General features: G+C 43.1%; 1 protein-coding gene across 1 annotated transcript; it reads left to right on the top strand.

Moving 5' to 3' along the window:
- The first annotated feature begins 1,267 nt into the window (after positions 1 to 1,267).
- LOC142776184 (uncharacterized) lies at positions 1,268 to 10,153 on the top strand. Its single transcript, XM_075879391.1, has 5 exons — positions 1,268 to 1,424; positions 3,836 to 3,897; positions 4,052 to 4,141; positions 8,916 to 8,942; positions 9,981 to 10,153. The coding sequence occupies exons 1-5, from the start codon at positions 1,346 to 1,348 to the stop codon at positions 10,038 to 10,040; spliced, it is 318 nt and encodes a 105-aa protein (XP_075735506.1). The 5' UTR covers positions 1,268 to 1,345; the 3' UTR covers positions 10,041 to 10,153.
- The last annotated feature ends 13,101 nt before the right edge of the window (positions 10,154 to 23,254 follow it).

Here is a 23,254-nt window from a genome sequence, read left to right as displayed (position 1 = left end):
CGTCACCGATCCATCACTTCACCCACCACAGAGCAAATACTGTTGAAAAGTAGCCAACATGAAATGTGTGATGGTCGTGTACTTGTATCCAGGTGCGCATTAAATAACCATAGATGGTCTCACTGTGTCTATCCGTTGTTTGTACGTGATCGCCTATAGTTCCACTTTTGGAAACTGCCCACTACTACGGCCTTGCAAACATCTCGCTACGCCCACACGCCGACTCACCACTTCACCTTCCATTAAGCCGTTATAAAAAAAAAAGGGAGAACGGAAGCGTCGTATAGCTACACTTACGAATAACAAAATTTCTTGTATAAATATATACAGTGTTTGTAACGTCTTTGATGATGTAGTGTTTGATATTCGCGGATGGTTCACGGTATAGCGATGAAACCCTCCAGCGCTTCGTACCACTCATCATCATTCACTCCGTGGATAAGCTGTGGTTTTTTTGCTTAGATTTTATGTCACAACTATCACAACACAGTAATAAAAATAATAAATAATGCCTTTATACTTCCCTTTTTTATTTATCTGTTAGATTCATTCTGCAGTATCTAACAAAGAAACTAGTTCTTCAGGAAAATTCCCATTTCGACGTTTTTTTTGAAGACCTACAAGTGATTCCAAAAGAGCTGTGCTAGGGAAATTACGTGTCAGTATTACGACAAGAGCTTACTAGACATGAGCCGCAGGAAGCGAAATATTGTCTATGGTGCCATAATGGATTTAAGAGACTTCAATCGCACATGATATGCCATGAGCAAGGCCAATACAATGCCGGTGGAAGGAACTTACTAATGCCGGTCATGATCAACGAACGCAATGCACGTGGAAAGACCCTCGACGTGATGCGTAATGTTCTCGTCACGCTTGCTTGTGCTCTTGGGGAAATAGTGCGCGATTACAGTGAGATGAACTGCAAACAAAAAAAAAAAGAAAAAACAAAAACGGCATAGGCAGTGTCCGATCAAAGGGCGCGATGCGTATCATCGCTGCGTGGAAGCTTCCTGTTACACGACCCTGGATCTCCTCGTATCCAACCCAGTCGAGCAGCCCCTCTCCATTTCCAGATTTATTTCTTCTTTTTAAGTTTTTTATTACGTAACATTTGCGTTCAGTTACGAAAATTGCGGTAGTGCCACGTGGGCGCGAAAAGACGCGGAAAGGAAAGAACGGGTCACAGGCTTCAGGGTTGACTCCGCGTTTCAAGTCCACACAAGGACACGTGCACGAGAGGGCTTGCATATATAAACGGGCTCGCCGGGTGTCCCAGCTGTTCGGCTAGATCTACGGGCATTTCCGCGCTTTGTTTATTTAGGGGCTCTTCAGATCACTCGCTATGAAGGTGCTGCTTGTCTGCGGACTCATCCTGGCTGGAGCCTTCCTTGCCGAGGCGGCCGGTGGTAGGGAACTGTGCGGTGAGCAAACATATCTGTCTTTGTTATTTTACCGTACATACCAGAAATATATTTACCTCCAGGAGTATTTGACAGTGTCTTTCACTTTGGACACAATGTTCTAGAAGAAAAAAAACTCGCGTATAATGAAAACCTGATGGCAAGCACTCCCGAGCTATTTGGCTTGGTCAGACCTTTTTTTCGCGTGTCATATTTACGGGCCGCTGTCATTCTGAAGTTTTATATCCAGGTTGCCTAAGGTAAGAAAGATCTCCAACTATATTTGTGGAAGAAGTCTTACTTTAGGCACTCTAGTAGATGACATTGGGCTGTGCACACGTACGAAGCAAGTATGCGCCTCCTAGTTGCGTTCACCAGCTTTCAGCTGCCCTTTATAAAGACTCGGGTAATTATTGCAGTTCCCACATTTTGAAAACAATTGAGGGTTTTCGAGACATTTGTGCAAACCAAAAATAAACAACTGTAGGTGTATTGTTACTTCGAGAGTTGCAACAGCTCAAACTTTAGCAGTGCTTCCTTCTGCTAGATATTGAGCACAAGAAAGTGCATATACAAGTCACCATTCTTGCTCATTGATGACGATAGAGTGTTTTGTTTTGAAAACATAACAAATTGTGAGTTGTTTCACTTGAAGTAACGAATGCTTGGCACGTGGATATTGGTAATTTTTACCAATATCGCGGATATTGGTAATAATAGGCACTGTGCCTTTGACGAGCTTGATTTTCATGACCCCGGGAATACGTAGCAGGACAACACGAATGCAAAAATATTTGAATGCAGCAATAAGTTTCTTGCATATCCAAGAATTGAAGTGAACAGGCTTGTATTTCTTATTTGAAGTTTTTGTAAACAAACACGCATCTGCCAGGCCTTTAATTTTCTTTTCTCGCGGTGCGAAAACCATGGTTGTTGTGCTGTAGCAACGTAAAGTAGCTGTAGAAATAAAGACAACGTTTACTAGAACCTGGTTCTAGTAACGTTGAAATAAAGGTACTGAAGTCTCAGTGCGTTGTGACAGAATTGAAACTCAGTATTCGCGAGTGCTGTTAGTAAGAGGGAATACCACCGGAATAGTCTTCGGGTAGCAAAACAATCCCACTCGATAAGAAAAAAGTTGTGTTACAAAGTTTTCCGAACGATTGCTCGGTTTCGCGTAAGTCTTAATTAGGGCGAGCTCATACATTACCATTTTGTATCCATGCAGGATAATCAGCTAAAAGTACCTCTGGCTTTACCCGTCTTACTATGCATTATTTCTCTCTAAATATTCAACCTAGCATAGATATATGACTGAGCTGCCTTGACAGCCAAATTCCACGAGTTGTCAGCGCATTATAAGGCTCAAATATTTTATAATTTGGGGAACAATTCGGAATATTGAATTTTTTGCAACATCAGATGTTTCTTTGAATATATAGTTGTGCTAGCTTTCAATTATTTGCTTATACGCGTGAGATCTCCGATGCTAGTTTTCGTATAGAATTATTTCTTCATACAGTCGCCTGTGGTACATGGTCGCAAATCTGAGGCTACACGAAAACGAATAATTTAAACAAGAACGCCCTGCACAATGCCTTGCGTTAAGCTTAGAACGCCTAAAGCGCGTGTGTCGATAAGTATTTCTGGGACAGGGAGAAGGACTTCTTTACTCAGACTCAGGGTCACGTCTCACTTCAGAAATCGATAAGACTTGTTCGGTAACGTTAACCTAGACTCGCGAAGGATGAATTTTGCTGGCACGTTTCTAACGACAGCGTGCCTGTATTTCGTCTCTAAAGTGATATAGCTTATTTGAATCGCACGAACAAGTCCCATAAAAATATCGCGTGGCAAATCTGGTCACGTGATAGTTCTTTCCGTGTTATTTTTCTCGTTTTTAAATTTCTGGCAAGTACCAATTCACAGAGATTTGCAACATTCTGCCGCTTAGATCACTCCATGATAGCCTTACTCTGCGTCTGATTGCCATGGGATTGGTGGCGGAAGCTCTATAAAATATTTTCGCAACGAATACAATGCACGGCCAGTAAACTGGATTGCACGCCATTGCTGTTTGAGTGTCTGGAGCATAGGTCGGCGAACCCACTCATGAGTCGACTCACCCGGACTCACTATGAATCAGATCGAGCCGTGAGTCTGTGTCTGAGTTAGTCCGGCTGAGTAATATTTTCGTGAGTCTGAGTCTGATTGAGTCCTGTTGCAAAAACGTTTCGTGAGAGTGAGTCAGAGAAAGTACGGCTCAGGATAATTTCGGTTAGTCTGTGTCCGAGTGAGTACAAAGCAAAAAAAATATTTATTTTTGAATGAGTCTTAGAGAGTTCTATTTTGTTTTGCTAACCTTCGGTCTGAACAGAGCCATGAATTGTGCAACGTGCCCAAACAGTGCGTGCATATTTTTTCTTTTGCAGGAAAGAACAATGAAGAAATCAAGGCAGTGCTGAAGTGCATGGGAGAGCATCTTCCGGCAGAGGTATTATTCAATCAATCAATAAATCAATCAAATAATTAGTTTATAAATAAATAAATAAATCATTGACTCCGCCTGAGCATACAATGTCGTTGGTTTATGAACCACTCTTTCATAACTATCAATGCAACGTGTAAAATATTTACTCTTCTTACAGCTTAAAGGAAAGGCGGCGGCAGTCATCACCAGCAAAGGAGACAACCTGGCCGAGCTAGTTAAGAAGCAGTGCGAGACTGACAGTGACTTCGTGAGTGCTGACATTCACCCCTTTCTTGTGCAGACATGTTTTTACTATATCGATACGAAAATCACTTCTACAAAAAAAAAAAATAACTGCCGCTTTCGTGTACTACTCAGACGTGAAATATTATAGGATTATTTAGGTCACACCATTCAGTGTTTCAGATATGTTACTGATACAAAAAGAAAGCTTCCAGTAAAGCTTTCTACATAGAGAAATACACTATATAAAGAGTGGCCATGGGAGCCTTTCCGCTGTCCAGCAAGAAAGGGTCTAACCAACCGCTAGACAACATACCCATCCTCGCTTTTACTCTTTCTAAAGACATGCACTAGCCTCCTCAGGAGGACACTAAATACCCAACTTTGGCATCAATTTCTCGCAAGGAAGATATTTTATTAATTAGTGGAATTTTTCATAACCGCTATACATCGTGTCCCGCTGAGTACATTTATTGCCTTACAACAGAAAACAGTAAAGTATGAGTAGAAAGTGTTGTCTTTCTGCCTTTGTTTCTCACAAAGAGGCGTATTCATGTGGTTTAGTTGTGCTGTATACACATAGTCTCTTTGTGGAAGCATGGGTTTGAAGCCTAGTGGTAAATGAAGCCCCTAGAATTTTGTAAAGTTGCGACACTCTCCTCCTCCACTCTCGTTTCTCCGCGGTCTCCTCTCCTTTGCACTCTCCTTTCGAATGTGGCGCCACCTACACTGCTCCTGCGTAGCAGGCGTCTTTTCGCAACGAGAGTGCTCGCCCGGCAGGCAGCGCGCTTAGGGCGTTCGCGCCAGCCGTCTAACTCACCCTTATCTTAACGAGCCTAACGTTGGCCCCCGACAGCTTTGTTTAGCGCCACGCGGTACGCGCACGTGTGATCACGCCTTAATCTAGTCACTTGGCGTCGCAGTGACGAGATGTCAACTTCGTGCGCATCACCCCTTAGTATATGTGTTCTTAAACGTAAATTTGTGATAGTTAGTGAGAACCCCCGTTTATTTTCTTGGTAAATCGTTTAGGACGGCTGTATAAGTTTTAAACAGTATAGAACATCGTTAGACGTTCATGCGCGGCTGCTATGGCTTACCTTTCTGTTAGCTGGCCCGATAGCACCCGATGGGACAGTGTGGCTGTCTTTCCTTACTCAGCGCATTGGTGGTGCAAGCTTTGCCGTATAGAGGGTGCACAATATGTGCAGAGAGCATTCACAGTGACTGTCATGTAGTGAATGCAATAACTGGCGTTGACGCTGTTGACGCGGGATGGCGATGTCGCCGATGGCCAATTTTAGCGTTTGTTGAGGCACCTGAGGACTTCATAATATACCAGAAGGCGCACATTTGATACACTCGAACAGCTGCGGTTGTTTCAAGTCAAGTTTATTGCCTATTTTACACTCAGTTGCATGGTTGGAATGTGACAGGAGGAGGTACCAAATTCAGTGGTTAGACGCACTAGTCATATATCAGAAGTGCACCATGTGGACATATTACACATACGAACAATATCACTGAAAGAATGAGCTAGCGTATGAATGAACTAGCGGGCCGCTATACGCGATTACTTCGCGAGAACTCCACTCGCGGATTAAACCTTCACACGAAATAGCAGCGAAACTATCACGCAAAATGACACGTATCTCTGAGGTTCGTAAACGAAACGCCCAATGACTCGAAGGCATGCACGCTTTGCATAGCTGAATGCTCTTGCATCGCGAGTCCCTCGGCTGATCGGTCAACGTAAAAGAGCCACAGAGAGCAATGCGCTCTGAAACATACGAGCGCGCAACAAAATCCAACGGAGAGTACCGATCTTCATGTGAGTTGTGGCACTCCAGTTTTGTTTAATCAAAACAGCAACGCGAAATCTCTGAAGTTCCGCAATCACACTGTCAGGCGTCTTTACGCCTAAATTCTAGGTGCACAAATCAGTACTGCGAACTCAAACCAGTCGGAACATAACGATAAGCAGAACACGTAAGCATGTATTGTTGACAAAAAAAAAAAAAACAGCCCTCCAAGAAGCGTGAATGAAACCTGAGTGAGTGATTGCGACGTCCTGCACATTTAACTGCTACATGTGTACGGCATTAGAGCAGGCATTGAATTGAGCAAACATCGAACTATACTCATAATGAGAGACGCGAAACTTACTTCGTAAAGTTGATTCAAAAATATCGGCCTGAAATTCTCATTTCCGATTCTACGTAACCATGTCTTTTGTCGCAACTCGTTGCGCTTAACGGGCGGCACCATAAAGAGCTTTCGGCCATCACTAGACTTGTTATGGCAGCGGAAGGCGCAACAACCACTCACAGCTACGAACAGCGACGTCATTCTTGAATGAAAAGTATTTCAGAGCACAGCGCTCACGGAAGAACAAGTTAGTATCCGTCAAAACAGATGCGCTGCACCCCAAGGAGTCTGCGCCTCCGGAGCAAAGATGGAAGTCGCGAGCGATTGTTAACAGACAAACGCTGCGAGCGGTCTCATGTGACAGCATCTGGCCAATACCTACGCGGTGCCAGAGGAGGGGGAAAAAAGAGGAGGTACGTGAATAACCACGTACGTCGCTACTTTACGAAGTTTTAGGGGCTTTAGTGGTAAAGACTCTCGCTTTCGGAGCATGAGGGTACGGGCTCAAATCCTAGCGTCGGAAAGAACAAAAATTATTTCATTTATGCCGAAGACATTATCAGGTCTGACCAACCACTCGTAGCACTGAAAACAGCGCAGTAGCTGGGCCTCAGGGCCCTACGGGAGTGTACGCTCTTTATGTAAGTATATTTCTCTATGGTATCTAGTCGAGATTTTCCCCATCGACAACTCGGTGGAAGCGAGGTAAGCTGGATCAGATGGCTATGGTCCATCATGTATAACTCAAAAAGAATAATTATGTATAATTTAGATGAACAGAAGATGAATGTATAAGTAAGTAAATAATCGAATAAGTAAACGGACGGCAACAATAAAGAGCAGCAGTTGGCTGCATTTGTGCACTAATGTATACCGCCATATGGCGAATAACCAACATGTCCAGCCATGAACATGAAGTGTTAGGCATTACTTTATTGCGTATTTTATATCCAAAATTTTATACCCAATAACGCTTTCATAGAGTCATGTAAACGTAGGCCAAACAGGGCCCTATTTAAAAGTTAGACCTCGAGAACATTGTCATTCTCTGAAGGGTCCTGCTGACCTCCATATAGAGATGCTTTGCAAAAACTGTGGGTAAGCACCGTTCTTTTGTGGCAAATTCCTTTTGATATTTTGGCATAAAAATCAATGAACGCAAGAACTTGTTTAGGTGGCGCATATGCAAAAGGAATCATAGTAATGTGTCAGAGTCCTCTCTATGACTGATATAAAACAGTTATCTTCGAATTGTTTGAAGAGTGGCCCATGGTTGATCCGTCGTTGGTTTTCGTAGGCGTGGGTCCTCCTCACATTCGCTTGTCCCTTTCCCTGTAATGCCTTAGCTCTACGTTTGTTTTCTTGACTCGTCCTTTAAATTAGATGCTTTAACACGAAAGTGTTTTCTGCTGGGGTCCACCACAATTTCACTGCCATATTCAAGTCACTGTTATGACGTAAAATATATGCTACACATATTTAGGAAAAAGCAGAAGAAAAGGATCTGTCGCGCGTCGTCGCACCTGTGACCACTGATTCCACAGCACGAATCGATAACCACTACGCCACAAAACACTCGTTGTCAAGGAAGCTAACGGCAAGCGATTTATATACACCATATACTGTTTGGTGGTCCCCAGAGCTTCGTAACTTCGAGCGAATCTCTGTCGTCAGTAGCGAAATGGCATGAGGGTCTTGCAATGGGTGCGCTCTTGAGGTCGTCACCTGTAGCGTTTTGTTGAGCGCCGCCTCCACGGAGCGTGGTCTCTGAGGCGCGCGCTTATCAGATTCGTGGTTCGGGAGAGCACGAAGGCCACTTCGCTCAACGCAGTCGCAGTCGCTTTCGTCGCTTCAACGCAGTCGCTTTCGTAAACGCAGTCGCGTTTACGAAAGGAACACACTGCTGTTTGTTGCTGTAGCATTTGTTGCTGTAAAATGTCTTGCTGTAGCAATTCTTACTTCACCCTTGTGGCGATACAATGCGTAATAAGCGCTCAACTACCTCTGTAGAGACAAGGTTCATTTTTGTGTTATAACAATTCCTAGAAAGTGAGATCAGCCACATTTTGCTATATAAACCATTGGTAGTCAGTGCCTATTTGTGTACTGTTCTCCTCTTAAGTGTTTTAGTCCATTTTTTTCACGTTGTTCTTTTACACCACACTCAGTGGCTATTGCAGGCCTCCGGAACAGCGTAAGTCATCAATTATTGAAGTAAGGTGACTTAGGTGCCATAAAATTCTACATGTGTTTCGACATGGGTCCTCCTTCTAAATAAATCATTCTGTAATCTAGAATTTTATTTTCATGTGCAGTTTCATAGAACTTGTGTCGCTTATTCTTGTTAATGCAAAAGTTAAACAAACAAAATTTTCAAAATGCATTTTTTGTACTAAACTTTTATGCCATTTTCACAAAAACGCTATTGGTGTGTTGTTTGATGCCACAATAACTGTGTTCGTTCAGGGCGTTTTAAGACGACGCTAAATGTATGCATTGTCTACAGGAGGATTACAGGCTACCCTTTAAAAACTATTTTACGTTGATTTTCTTTGTAGGGGGTACGTGGCCATGTATTAAATTAAAGCACATCTTGGTGTTTCCGTCTAACTCACGAATATAAATGAGTCTTTTCTCCTTGATCTCAATAGGTCGAGTTGCTGGAAACGGTGTTCTCAGTAAGTATTTATAGGTTCATTTGTTCTGCTTTTCTAACACCTTGTTCAAAGGCGTAGTTTCACACACACACACACACACACACACACACACACACACACACACACACACACACACACACACACACACACACACACACACACACACACACACACACACACACACACACACACACACACACACACACACACACACACACACACACACACACACACACACACACACACACACACACGTGTGTGTGTGTTTGTGTGTGTGTGTGCGAGTTTGACATGTTATTACGACTATTTGTAATGCTTTTGGTTTTTCGTGGCACCAGTAATAAAAATAAATAAATAATAAAATGAAGCAAGCAGCAGCTGTGTTTTGTCTTGTATTAATAACATCACGGATTCTGCGTTCCAAAAAGCAGGTTATTATCTTGGGATGCCGTTTTGGGCTCCGAAAATTTCGACCATCTGATGTTCTGTAACGTGAGCTGACTTCACACAGTACACCATGCTCTAGCACTTGTGCTTGTTGTCTTGTGTTACACCTTGACTTGCTTTCTGCGGTGTGCTGTTGAAGCGCACAGACTTCTCTTCATTCTTGCCTCATGCCATAAAAATATTGCTGCTATTTCATGAATTCGTGTACGAACGCAAGCTAAATTAAGCAATCGCGCGACAATTTTGGCTTCCCCTCATTTGACTAAGACTTGTTCACTCGGTGGTTACGTGTTAGCTAAAAGACAGTAGCTGATGAAGTCTAAATAGTGATAATTATATGAACAGTGACAACGACCTAGAAAGTGCCCCCACCGCATTTTTCAAGGATGTTGCTTTTGTATTCCGCAAATATTGCGTAAGTGTGACACAAACAGAGGAAAAGAGAGGCAAAGGAAAGGCAGGGAGGTGAGCCGTGTTGTACGAGGCTTGGTACACTACACGGAGGTGAGGAGTTTGGCGAAACAGCATAGCTATTACTCAAACCGACTTTGAGTTCACAAGACATTTATCAGGTTCGTCAGTGTTTTCGATGCTATGTGATCTTCTTTTCAGGGCGAAGATGCGGAAGCCATTAAGAAGGCATACAGGGAGTGCAAGCCAAGTCGGCGATGAGGCTAAATTGATTAACAACGAGCCCCATAGGACACCCCTCTAAAAATCACCAAGAATGTTTGTATACACGCTGGGACTGTAACACCACAATAAAGGCGTTCGCTTCTTATGTATTACATTTCTTTTCACTAAACGCGATGACAAGCTTGTGATGTTTATATCATGCCTATAGAGACGAGGTAAAAAAGAGATAAAGTAGGCTTTGTGTTGACGTGCCTGAACAAGGCATAGTGCACAACATGACGAAATGAAGCCCACTTGAAATCAGGCAACTCCCTCACCACACACACACACAAAAACCTTGAAATATTGTAAGCCAACCAAGAACAAAGTGAGTGTCCAAATGCAGCCTCATCATACTTTTTGATACCATTGGTAGAACTTCAAGTTCGTATGGCCTTGCTTTTACATGCACTCGGAACTTCTATGATTTTTTTCAGTCATACCTGATTGTGGTAATTTATTATTTATTAGGGCATTTTTCAGAATACCCATGAATAGCTCTCAGTTAATCAGGGAGCAATTTAAATAAATAAACAACAGAAAGAAAGAAAATATATAAGCGGAAGAAATAGCGCTAAATGAATGCAGCAAAAAATAAAAAAATAAAACAGAGGAACAATCAAGGACCAAAGTTAAACGGCCAATACAAGAACTAAGAGTGCCAAGGTCATACGGAGTGTACTTTTTTGTATTGCAATACGTGCAATAGCCTAATAGGTTTAAAGAAACTGCCTCATTGCTTCACAATGAACAATGAAAGACAACTGCAGCTGAATAAAAAAAAAGAAAAAATGACGATGCCAGTAATCACTTGGATCTAACGTAAAAAGGAACTGGTGTGTTAGTAGCTACAAAAACTTGTTTTGATAATATTATGTAGCGTTCTAACGAACAAAAAGAAGAGTTCAAGGATTCACGAAACGCCATTGCAATATATATGAACGACGCGCGTATTCAGAACCCAGATCGTTCACTCAACAATACATATACATCCATTATATCATCCGGGTTGATTTATTAGCTACATGTTTAGAAATTCGACTTTTAGGCACATTTTTCTCAACTCTACAGCTCTTTTAGGTAATCTCAGTTAGCCAACCCAAAACTTCTGTCGTCGACAAAACATGGAAATGCAGCGAGGCCTGTTGAGCTATAGTGGACCGAGGATTGGAGCATCATATCGTTTTAACTTCGGCGCTGTAATGTAGTCGCGCACAATAACCGCGCAATTCTGAAATGTCCGACCTTCCTGTGGTTAGAAATATGACAGGTCTCTCAAGGACCGCGGCGATTCGCCCTGCTGAGAACGCGTTCACCACTTGAATGTGTTCTGCCATCATTAGAAGAACGGCATCATAGGGTCAAGTCGTTTGTTAAAAAGTCTGGTACAATGCAAAAACATATTGCAGATGGACGATGATATCAATTGGAAGAATATGAAGCACCGGGTTCCATCTGAAAGGTAACATTTGATTCGTTTAAAAACTTTTCAAGGGAACTTCCCCGGTGAGTGTAAGTATGAATGAGAGCAAAACAGCAGAATGCGTAATACTTGAGACAGAAAACAAAGAGCACAGAAGAAAAGGTAGGGAGGTCAAGCTGTCTAGGATAAGCGGTTGATACTCTACACGTTGGAAAAGGATGGAATAGTTTGAAAAAAGGAGAGTAAACAGATAAAAGGGGCAGAAAGCACATCACACAGCACATGCACAAGCGCATAGTCAGTAAACTCCATCAGCCTGGTGCAGAACGCAGATTCCAAATGCAAAAAAGACGCAGTAAAAGTTCTAAAGCGCACTGCGCCGAGATCAGATGGGATACCCATCGGTCACGTTAATAAAGTTTGATATAGCATTTCGGAGGCGCCGTTGAAAGCCACAGAAAAATGCTTACAGGAGAGGCGAATACCGGACAAATGGCAAAAAAGTTGAATTTAATCTGTAAAGGTGAGGGAGGAAAGCATAACATTCCCTCGTATAGAACGCTGACCATTATAACATCGATATTTTACAGGTTGGCGATGCAGGCAGTAAAATTAAAAAAAAAATAGAGATGGCACCGGAGCATAACCATATTGTGGGAGAACTTTAGAATGTATTTCGAGTCTAGAAGTGGTTAGACGATAACTTATTTCTAGTTTCTCAGTATATAGAATCATAAAAAATCACCGTCATACCCACAAAGTGAATGATGTTAGAGGAGCGTGCTTGGAGGTGCATGGGACATTTCTTGGCGAAACCATTTCTCCGATTTTGAGCAAGAGTGTTTTTGCTGGGGTCTACAATATTGCTTATCTGCGGGTTAAAGGGTTAAAGTGTTCACTTTCGGTCTATGCTCAGCGCCAGCTACTTTCCAAAGAATGATGGATACGGTTCTCATGGGGATCAAATGGCGATCATATCTTCTTTACCTTGATGACGTCGTGGTTTTTGCACACACGTTTGAACAACACGTCCAATGCCTTCAAGCAGTTCTTCAGGCAATTAAAACAGCGGGGCTTTCCCTAAAACCCGAGAAATACCATTTTGTATAAGAATAACTGAAGTTCCTTGGTGATGATCTTCCCAGATCCGGAGAAAACCCGCGCCATTGCCGCCTTTCCCGTGTTTACAAAGAAGCGCAACCTACGCCGTTTTCTGCGGCTTTGTGCGTATTACAGGCGCTTTCTCAAAAACTTTTCGAAGATTGCTGAACCCCCCAACAAGCTTACAAAAGACATTGTCTCGTTTGTTTGGGGTCCCGATCAGTGCCATGCGTTCGACAGCCTCCGAAACCTTCTCCAGGCTCCACCTGTTTCCTAATGAAGTCGCGCACAATACCCGCATATATATTTGCATTTTGACGAAAGCGCCGACATGGAATTACGCACTGACGGCAGCAACGTTGGACTAGGAGCGGTATTAGTTCAGTGGCATAATGATGTAAAGCGCGTAATTGCCTATGTGAGCAGAACGTTATCCCTAGCGGAGAAAAAACTATTCTGCAACCGAAAAGCAATGCCTCGCGTTGTCTGGGCCACAACAAAGTTCCGCCCATACCCTCAATGGCCGCCCATTCAGGGTAGCTAGCGACAACCATATCTTTGTTGGCTCGCGAATCTCAAAGATCCTTCAGGTCGTCTAGCAGAATGGAGCCTTCGGCGACAAGATTTCGATGTCATCATCGTCCACAAATCTGGGCGGAAACACACTGACGCCGACTGTCTTTCAAGTGCACTGGTCCAAAATTTCAACACTGATCTTGAAGATGACGACACTTTTCTTTCTGCCGTATCAGCTACCAGCTTGGCTGAGCAACAGCGTCATGACTCGGAGCTCATCCCGCTCATTGACAACCTGGAAGGGTGCAATTCCCACATCCTCCTCGAAGCTTTGCACGCTCGCTATCCTCATTTTGGTTCCGCGACGAAGTGCTTTATAAAAAGAACTTTCATCCTACACAAGCTATGTATCTGCTTGTTGTGCCTACCACGCTTCGAGGTGAGATTTTACGTGCGTGTCTTGATGAGCCATAGTCTGGACACCTCGGCTATACGCGCACGCTGCAACGAATTCAACGCCCCTACTACTGGCCACGTCTCGCAAAGACTGTGAAGCACTTAGTTCGCACATGTCACGACTGTCAGTGACGTAAGATTCCACCTTCACGACCAACGGGACTACTGCAACCAATAGGCCCACTGAAGGCGCTTTTTTCATCAGATTGGCATGGACTTGCTGGGGTCCTTCCCCAAGTCTTCGTCTGAAAACAGGTGGATTGTGGTCACTACTGACTACTTAACACGCTACTGCGAAACAAAGGCACTTCTAAAAGCCACCGCAGCAGACGTTGACCAACTTTTTGTTAACCGCATCGTCTTACGTCACGGTGCGCCAGCTGTCGTCATAACTGATCGTGGGACAGCTTTCACCGCAGAGGTGCTGCAGGAAGTTTTGCGATTAAGTGGCACGGAACATCGTATAACAACGACTTACCACCTGCAAGCAAACGAACTGACTTAACGATTCAATAAAACGATTGCAGACATGCTGTAAATGTATGTGGACATCGATCACAAAAATTGGGACGCCATCTTTCCTTACATAACTTTTGCGTATAACACTGCTGTTCAAGAAAGTACCGGTTTCACACCTTTTCGTCTAGTTCACGGTCGCGAGGTTACGACGATGCTCGACACCATGCTCCTGCCCGACAACTTAGGAGTTTACCGCACGGATGCCGCCGAATTCGCACAGTGCACAAAAGAGGTCCGTCAACTTGCTCGTCACCGTATTGAATATCACCAAACTGCAGACGCGCACCGCTACAATCTTCGTCACCGTGAAGTAATTTTCAAGCCTCGTGATGAAGTCTGGGTGTGGACCCCTATCCTACAGCGTGGCCGTTCAGAAAAGCTTCTTCGCCGCAACTTCGGCCCTTAAAGTTCGTACGACGTCTCAGCGGCGTTACTTACGAGGTTCTCTCAGAACGCACTTCGAGACGTTCCCGTCGCCCCCCCACCCCCCCCCCCCCCCACAAACTGAAGTCATTCACGTTTCACGGCTCGAACATTACTTTTCGCGTTGTGAATCACCAGTGGAGTGACTGACTGTATAGGTAACTTCACGTTTTTCTTTTTATTTGTTTCGTCTTTTCCTCACATTCTTTCCCATTTTTCTTATTTCTCATTTGACTCTTGACTCCACAACCAACTATACGTTATTCCGCCTTACGCCTTTAATTTTGCTTGCATTGTGTTTTTCGTCTCATTTTCTTTTTTTGGCATTCATGTAGTACAGCATCTAGACGATGCTTCTTGGGAGAGGAGGTAATGACGCATGCCACAATTGATGAATGAGCCGCTGTGGCTCATACTTGTTTTGGGCTGAGAAGAAAAAGAGAACATTTTCGTTGCTCTGGTTCAGGTGAACTGCGGGCTGTAGGTCTTGTGTTGCTTTTGGCTTGTGACAATATATATATATATATATAGGCAAAAAAGGGGCGACGAAACTTTCGTGGAAGCGTCTTTACTAAACGTTTTCAGCTGGTGGACCAGCCTTCGTCAGAGTAATGTGACAACAGTTCATACGTGGCTTTAAAAGCTCCTTTCAGTAACAGGTCAGCGCCATCTGCTCTGGTTAGCATTACAATGCGCATCATAAAATGTCAAGTACTTCAGAAAAAAAGAAAAAAAGACAAAAATACGAAAACCAGAAGGGTACATACATACTAAAGACACAGTTAAAGATTCCGTTACATGTAGAATGACGTGATACCATGCTTATACGTAGTTAAGAGATGTGTAATGACATTGCTTGGCAGCATAAGAACAATCTTAGTGATATGTCAACGTATAATGGAAGCCACTGTGAAATGATTGAAGATAATAAAAAATAAAAATAAAAAGGGCAGACATAGAAGGCATGATTTAGGTGGTACAATTTGAAACCAGTGCATCATCGCTCTTAATCTATGGAAAGACAGGTCAGTTTTCCTTTGTTTTCGTTGATTCCAGCTGAAACAGTGTTGAATTTATGAATGAGATATGATTCGCGCAGTTCACGATCATGGCTGGTGCGGAATCCCGATTCTAGTATCGTGACTTTGAGGTTACTAAATGAGTGGCCGGGCATGTTCACATGCTTTGATAATGGAAGGTTTGGTTGGGTTTTAGCATGCGATCTGTGATTGTTGAAACGTATTCTGAATGGGGTTTCAGTGTGGCCTATGTATTGCATATGGCAGGTGCCACACTCAAGTAAATACACTACATTGGATGAATCACAATTAAAGCTTCCCCTAATTGTGAAAATGAATTGGTTAGATGTGCTGGTGGCTGTTAATGACGGTTCTATGTGAGGACAAACTTTACAACGGGGTTTGTTGCAGCGGCTACAACCAGTACGGTTAGTAGTAGCAATTTTAGATGACGTCAGGATGTCACCTATGTTTTTTGAGCGCCTATACACTACTCGAGGGGGTTCAGGAAAGACCGCTTTTAGTCTGTCGCTTTGGGTGAGGATGTTGTAATGGTTACGCAGTATACCTTGAACTTTGGGGATGGACGCTGAGTGTGTTAGTACTAAATTGGCTGACTGAAGCCCGTTGCTTTTTATGCTACCTTTTAAACAGTCCATTCGATCGCGTCCTCTGGCTCGGTGTATCGCGTCGTCAATAATTTTTTCTGGATATTTTCGCTTAAGAAGCTTCTTTTTCAGATCATGGCAGCAAGAATTGAAATCTTGATCTTCAGAGCATATGCGCCTAAAGCGCTGTGCCTGGCTATATAGAATTCCAGTCTTCCAATGGCGCACATGGCTACTTTCAAAATGAAGAAACTGCTGATTATCGGTTGGCTTTTTAAAAAGCTTCGTAATTAGGCGTCCATGGGAAATGGTAATCCTGACGTCGAGAAAGGCTACAGACAAGGGTGAGTAAGTATGAGAGAATGTTATAGCGGGATGTACCTGGTTGAATTTCGCTATAAAGTTTAGAAGTTCTGTTTCACCATGTGTCCAAATAAAAAATATGTCATCGATGTAGCGTTTGAAATGCTCAGGCTTTAGTGGCACACTCTTAAGAAACGAGTCTTCGAGCACTCCCATGAAGATGTTTGCGTATGTAGGGCCTATCTTTGTTTTGACGCTCTTAAAAGTTTAAATGCACGTGATGATATTATCATAAAACCAGCAGACAAGGGCGGCTCGATTGTGATAATGGGCAAAGAAAGTTACATAAAAGAAGCCGTACGACAGTTATCTGACACTGCTTTTTACAAACAACTTCCCGCTGATCCTACCACTGACTTTCTTGTCATCATAAAAGACACCATTAAGGCATTAGTAAAAAAGAAAAGGGTTGACGATAAGACAGCACGCAGCCTCATTCCGCTTAACCTTGTTGCCGGAAGACTTTACCTGCTCCCAAAGATACACAAGTCAGGAAATCCAGGCCGTCCCATTGTTTCGGGCATTCGAACAGTAACAGAAAACATATCTCGTTACACTGAGAGTTTGATAAAATTTCTTCCGCCCACATTCGCTTCCCTTGTTAAGGATACCAACGATTTTCTTAATGGTATATCACACCTAACAGTGCCTGATGGTTCGCTTCTGGTGACGATGGACGTCACCTCCCTCTACACTAACATACCCCACAAGGACGGTATACAGGCTGTTTTAGATTCATATGACCACTCGAAATCTGACAAGCTAATTGACACGTCAACTCTCGAAACACTGCTGAAGCTCATTCTCGAGTTGAATAACTTCGAATTCAATGGCTCTCATTACGTACAGATCAGTGGAACATCGATGGGTACAAAGATAGGCCCTACATACGCAAACATCTTCATGGGAGTGCTCGAAGACTCGTTTCTTAAGAGTGTGCCACTAAAGCCTGAGCATTTCAAACGCTACATCGATGACATATTTTTTATTTGGACACATGGTGAAACAGAACTTCTAAACTTTATAGCGAAATTCAACCAGGTACATCCCGCTATAACATTCTCTCATACTTACTCACCCTTGTCTGTAGCCTTTCTCGACGTCAGGATTACCATTTCCCATGGACGCCTAATTACGAAGCTTTTTAAAAAGCCAACCGATAATCAGCAGTTTCTTCATTTTGAAAGTAGCCACGTGCGCCATTGGAAGACTGGAATTCTATATAGCCAGGCACAGCGCTTTAGGCGCATATGCTCTGAAGATCAAGATTTCAATTCTTGCTGCCATGATCTGAAAAAGAAGCTTCTTAAGCGAAAATATCCAGAAAAAATTATTGACGACGCGATACACCGAGCCAGAGGACGCGATCGAATGGACTGTTTAAAAGGTAGCATAAAAAGCAACGGGCTTCAGTCAGCCAATTTAGTACTAACACACTCAGCGTCCATCCCCAAAGTTCAAGGTATACTGCGTAACCATTACAACATCCTCACCCAAAGCGACAGACTAAAAGCGGTCTTTCCTGAACCCCCTCGAGTAGTGTATAGGCGCTCAAAAAACATAGGTGACATCCTGACGTCATCTAAAATTGCTACTACTAACCGTACTGGTTGTAGCCGCTGCAACAAACCCCGTTGTAAAGTTTGTCCTCACATAGAACCGTCATTAACAGCCACCAGCACATCTAACCAATTCATTTTCACAATTAGGGGAAGCTTTAATTGTGATTCATCCAATGTAGTGTATTTACTTGAGTGTGGCACCTGCCATATGCAATACATAGGCCACACTGAAACCCCATTCAGAATACGTTTCAACAATCACAGATCGCATGCTAAAACCCAACCAAACCTTCCATTATCAAAGCATGTGAACATGCCCGGCCACTCATTTAGTAACCTCAAAGTCACGATACTAGAATCGGGATTCCGCACCAGCCATGATCGTGAACTGCGCGAATCATATCTCATTCATAAATTCAACACTGTTTCAGCTGGAATCAACGAAAACAAAGGAAAACTGACCTGTCTTTCCATAGATTAAGAGCGATGATGCACTGGTTTCAAATTGTACCACCTAAATCATGCCTTCTATGTCTGCCCTTTTTATTTTTATTTTTTATTATCTTCAATCATTTCACAGTGGCTTCCATTATACGTTGACATATCACTAAGATTGTTCTTATGCTGCCAAGCAATGTCATTACACATCTCTTAACTACGTATAAGCATGGTATCACGTCATTCTACATGTAACGGAATCTTTAACTGTGTCTTTAGTATGTATGTACCCTTCTGGTTTTCGTATTTTTGTCTTTTTTTCTTTTTTTCTGAAGTACTTGACATTTTATGATGCGCATTGTAATGCTAACCAGAGCAGATGGCGCTGACCTGTTACTGAAAGGAGCTTTTAAAGCCACGTATGAACTGTTGTCACATTACTCTGACGAAGGCTGGTCCACCAGCTGAAAACGTTTAGTAAAGACGCTTCCACGAAAGTTTCGTCGCCCCTTTTTTGCCTACAATACGTCGGGTCCAGCGTGAATGACGTTCAAAGAACCTGGTATATATATATATATATATATATATATATATATATATATATATATATATATATATATATATATATATATATATATATATATATATATATATATATATATATATATATATATATATATATATATATATATATATATATATATACTGCAAGCTGGGGAAGAGTTTTACAGAAATGCGGAAAGAAACGTTTCGGCTCCCTGCAATTCGAACGTGCCAACATAACATGAAACCTCCCCCCCTCTCCATCTCAAGAACGAACAAAATGTATAGGAGGGAAATGTTCACCACTGGTGTAACCCCCAGTAAACAGTTCTTCAGATGCAACCTCAGGGGCCTTCAGCTGCCATTGTCGTTCAAAGCCTACAGTGCGACCATAACTGAGTAAACGTACTTAGCAGACGTGAGAGGGGCCCTCGTGCACACTCAAGCCCCACCTGCACTTACACCCCGCAGAACCTACTCCAGGCCCCCCCCCCCCCCGTCTTCAACTCCCCCCAACACACACACATTCACACACACACCACGGCGCAACATGACTTTGCGCATGTCTTGCGCAAAGCCATGCATGTTCTTGAGGCAAATGCTCCTGATGAAAAAATTTCTTAACCGAAAATTGCCTGGCACCTTCGTACTCTATAAACGTCAGACTCTGGAGTTTTGCAGACACGCAGCGCGACCTGTCGACGTAGTTTTGAGTTTTGAGTAGTGCAAAGCCGCACTCCCTTGCACAGTTTCCGGCGTAACCAGGTGCAACTACAGCCTGCGAAGCAACGATTGAGCTAAATATAAGGTGTATTTGCTCACTGAACACTAAGAAAAAGAGGTACGAATTTCTCTCTGTTAGTCGGACGCGTCACCGAACCGCCATGAAGTGCTTGCTGGTTCATTCGCCAGAACGAAGGTGATAACAAGAGCAGACGCAACAGCTTCACTCTCTAGGAAAAAGATCGCATTCGACGATGCTGTTGCGTTGTGAATTGCCACGGACGTAAAGAACTTCAGTTTTGCTGATTTCCGCAGCTTTCGCGAAGAGAACAACGAGAGCGCTGGATACGGGCCGTCGTGAACGTGTATGCTAAGTGAATTACTGGCGTTCTTCCCAGCCGGTCGATGATAAAGTGTGATAATGTAGGTCTCCTGCTATTGTTCTGAGTAGCCTTGGTGGAGAACCGCGGAAACTTTGATTACGGAGCTTAACAAAGCCTCTGACCGTGGTGCGCACCGTGAAACAGCGAGACAGGGGACGCGCGCGATAAACATCGCAGATGCCACGATCACCGATAATCTTAAGTTGTCGCCACCACACAGCATTACGCACGTAGGGCTTTGAAGGCTCCAAGTTCTGACTTTAACAAGGAAATGCGAACACGTACGTCACACAGGTAAATCACAACATGATCACGACCACAATCATGTTTTTCTTGCCATTGGTCTCCGCGATTGCCGGAGCTATCTCTGAGGGGCCTTGGTTTTGCCTTTTGGTGCTCTCTGACAAAGTGGACACGCATGTATCCCCATTTGCAGTATATACAAATGGAAGGCAACCATCGACAGTTAAACCCACGGGAAGCGAGAGATTGATGGAGAATGCAACTACAAAGACCAAAATCGTCAAGGCCATTCGTGCCATATAAAGCGAGCTTTGAACCACTGATCATAAGCGCGATTTTATATGTATATACTTCATTGTTTTGGCATAAAGTTTATGCAAAAGTTTAAGGCATTCAGGCGTTAAAGAACGCATGTCGGAGTGGTTGCCTAGAACTCGATGTCAAGTGATGCTCGCTTGCACTAAATTGCAGCACACCGATATAACTAAAACATTTTTTTTTGCGTTGTAATCGCAGTTCGTTTTGATGCATTTCCTACTTTTCTGAAGCGAGTTTGAATTGTCGGAGGCTTGCGAGGTCTTTGATTTTCAAGAAACCGCGCCTTAAGACAAACAAAACAGGAGGAGCTATGCACGTTCGCTTGCAGAAAGCTCACTTTGTACTACCCATTTACGGCCGGAGCGGTGATGAGGGCACTGGTGGCGGTGTTTTTCGCAGCGCCGCCTGGGCCGAGTCTGACGTCTATAGATTGCATTTAAGCTTGAAGATTCCACCAGGATGGCAGATTGATTATATATTGTGCTAGCCATAATCTTATTCATGTTTGCAGGATACAATCCACCCACCTAGATGACATCTCATTGTGTACATACTCGCACATATACAAACGCCATTGCTTGCTAATATAAGACCAGATAAGTATTGATGTCTGCTTCGCGTATGAGGCCGACACGACCGCCACACGACAACAGGCTGGTGCGCATCTCGCGCACGCCAGGTGGTGCCATCTCCAGAAAAAGTGCGAGAATTCTTGCTTAAAATACAAGAGCGTGCTCGTTGAATTCAAACGAAGAAAGATATGATGCAATGCCTGCCTTGGTGATGTCGCCATTAATTATTTAAATTAGCAATTTATTATTCTACGAACATACCAGTATTGCCTAAATAAGACAAAGCCTATAAAATTCCAAGCGATTACGTTTGTTGTTTGTTTGGTGCGTATTTAGAGTATGTAATGCGGTCTTGTACGAAGAGCCCACTGGCAAAAGCGACCCGTAATCCGTTGCACTTATTACATCTTCATAGACGTTGTTGAGGCTGTCGTTCTACGCTTTCCTGCTTAGCGTAAACCACGAAAAGGCCTAAGGCCCTCCCACAGTAGACTACCCTGTACTCTGAATCGTCTAACATTTGTTATTAGCACACAAGCTAGAGAATTTAATGTAGCGATGGGCATTTGAAAATTGTCATCAATTACGCCTTTGAATTGTAAATGATTTCGATGGGTGCTTTAAAAATTACGTTTCATTGTTTGAAAAGCATTATTAGCATAGGGTAACATAGGCTGATTTGGGTTCGCAGCACACCAAACGGGTGTGATGAACCTTTGCAGTCTCAGAGATGGGAAACCGCAGAAGAGGATGTCTCGAAGGCTATTTTGTAGTAACTAGGAATACTATACAGCCTCTGAGACCACTTATACGTGCGTGCTCGTCTGTGAGGCCATACTTTAATTTTTTGTTGCGTCGTTTGCATACATCAATGAGCTTCGTGTAAGCTGCACAGCTAGAGCAACAAGCACACGATGCCAATGTGTGCCTATGCACACATTTTAATTAAAGTAGGAGATTCATTGGAGGAGCAATAACTTTTATTTTCAAATGATATCTTTGGTAAGCACAGGCCCACTTTGTTCATGTTTGATAAACGCATGCAAAAAGAGAGGTTCATTGTGCTGCGAGACACAAAAATACAGCTGCCATATCGTGATTATGAGCTACAGAAAAGAAATGAACATATAGGTAACAATACATAAGGAGACCCGCACAAGAGCACAACTGCAGTAAACGCACACAACTACACATACAGCGCACAACGCGACACGACAGTAGTTGCCTCAGCATTTGACTCCGGCATGAACCAAAAAATAAATGAAAAAATTTCTCTACGTTTTTTTCCACCTTCGCACTGATTACCTCCTACACACTATACATGACTCTTTGGCGAAAAACAGTCACAAGCAGTTGCCGCAGCAAAAACAAAACAATTTTAGGTGTCATGCAAGCAGTTGCCGAGGCAGAAGTTTTCACTCCATGGAGGAAGGAACAACTCATTCCTTCTTCCGTGAGTTTACTCAAACGTTAAATCTTAGCTTTAGCTATCAAACATTTATATAGATTCACCACTTCTTTCTTATAGCACTCGTAAGAGCTTTAAGTGAGTTGAGAACGGCACAGATAGAGATACTGAGCATAGCTGCACTTTTTACAAAATCTTACTCATGCACTGAAATCGAATACATGTAGCGGCACAAAGAAAACATAACAACGCGAGTGGCGCCACAATTTCTTGAACCAAAAAAGAATTTTCTCGCAAACGTCCTGCAAATCATTCCAAACAGTTTCCTTTCGTGTGAAGTAATCCAAAAAACAGTACGCGAAGTGAAGAGCATAAAAAAGATCTCTGCGTCGAAGAGCACAATGCTAGAAATGTTAGGTCAAGACTTCAATTACAAATACAGTACGCAATTAACCAAGTATTGATGGCATTTGTACCTATAGCAGCAGCTAAGCTCAGAGGCAGACGAAACAATTGAAGACCAGTACGGACGTCGGGCGCGTAATCGCACATCTTTTATGGCATATCCCTGCTGCTGCCCGTACTTCTTCATT

Source organism: Rhipicephalus microplus, chromosome X (genome assembly GCF_043290135.1).
Source record: "Rhipicephalus microplus isolate Deutch F79 chromosome X, USDA_Rmic, whole genome shotgun sequence".
Lineage (NCBI taxonomy): Eukaryota > Metazoa > Arthropoda > Arachnida > Ixodida > Ixodidae > Rhipicephalus > Rhipicephalus microplus.
Note: the sequence above shows the minus strand (reverse complement) of the source record. Positions and strands in the feature narration are given on the sequence as shown.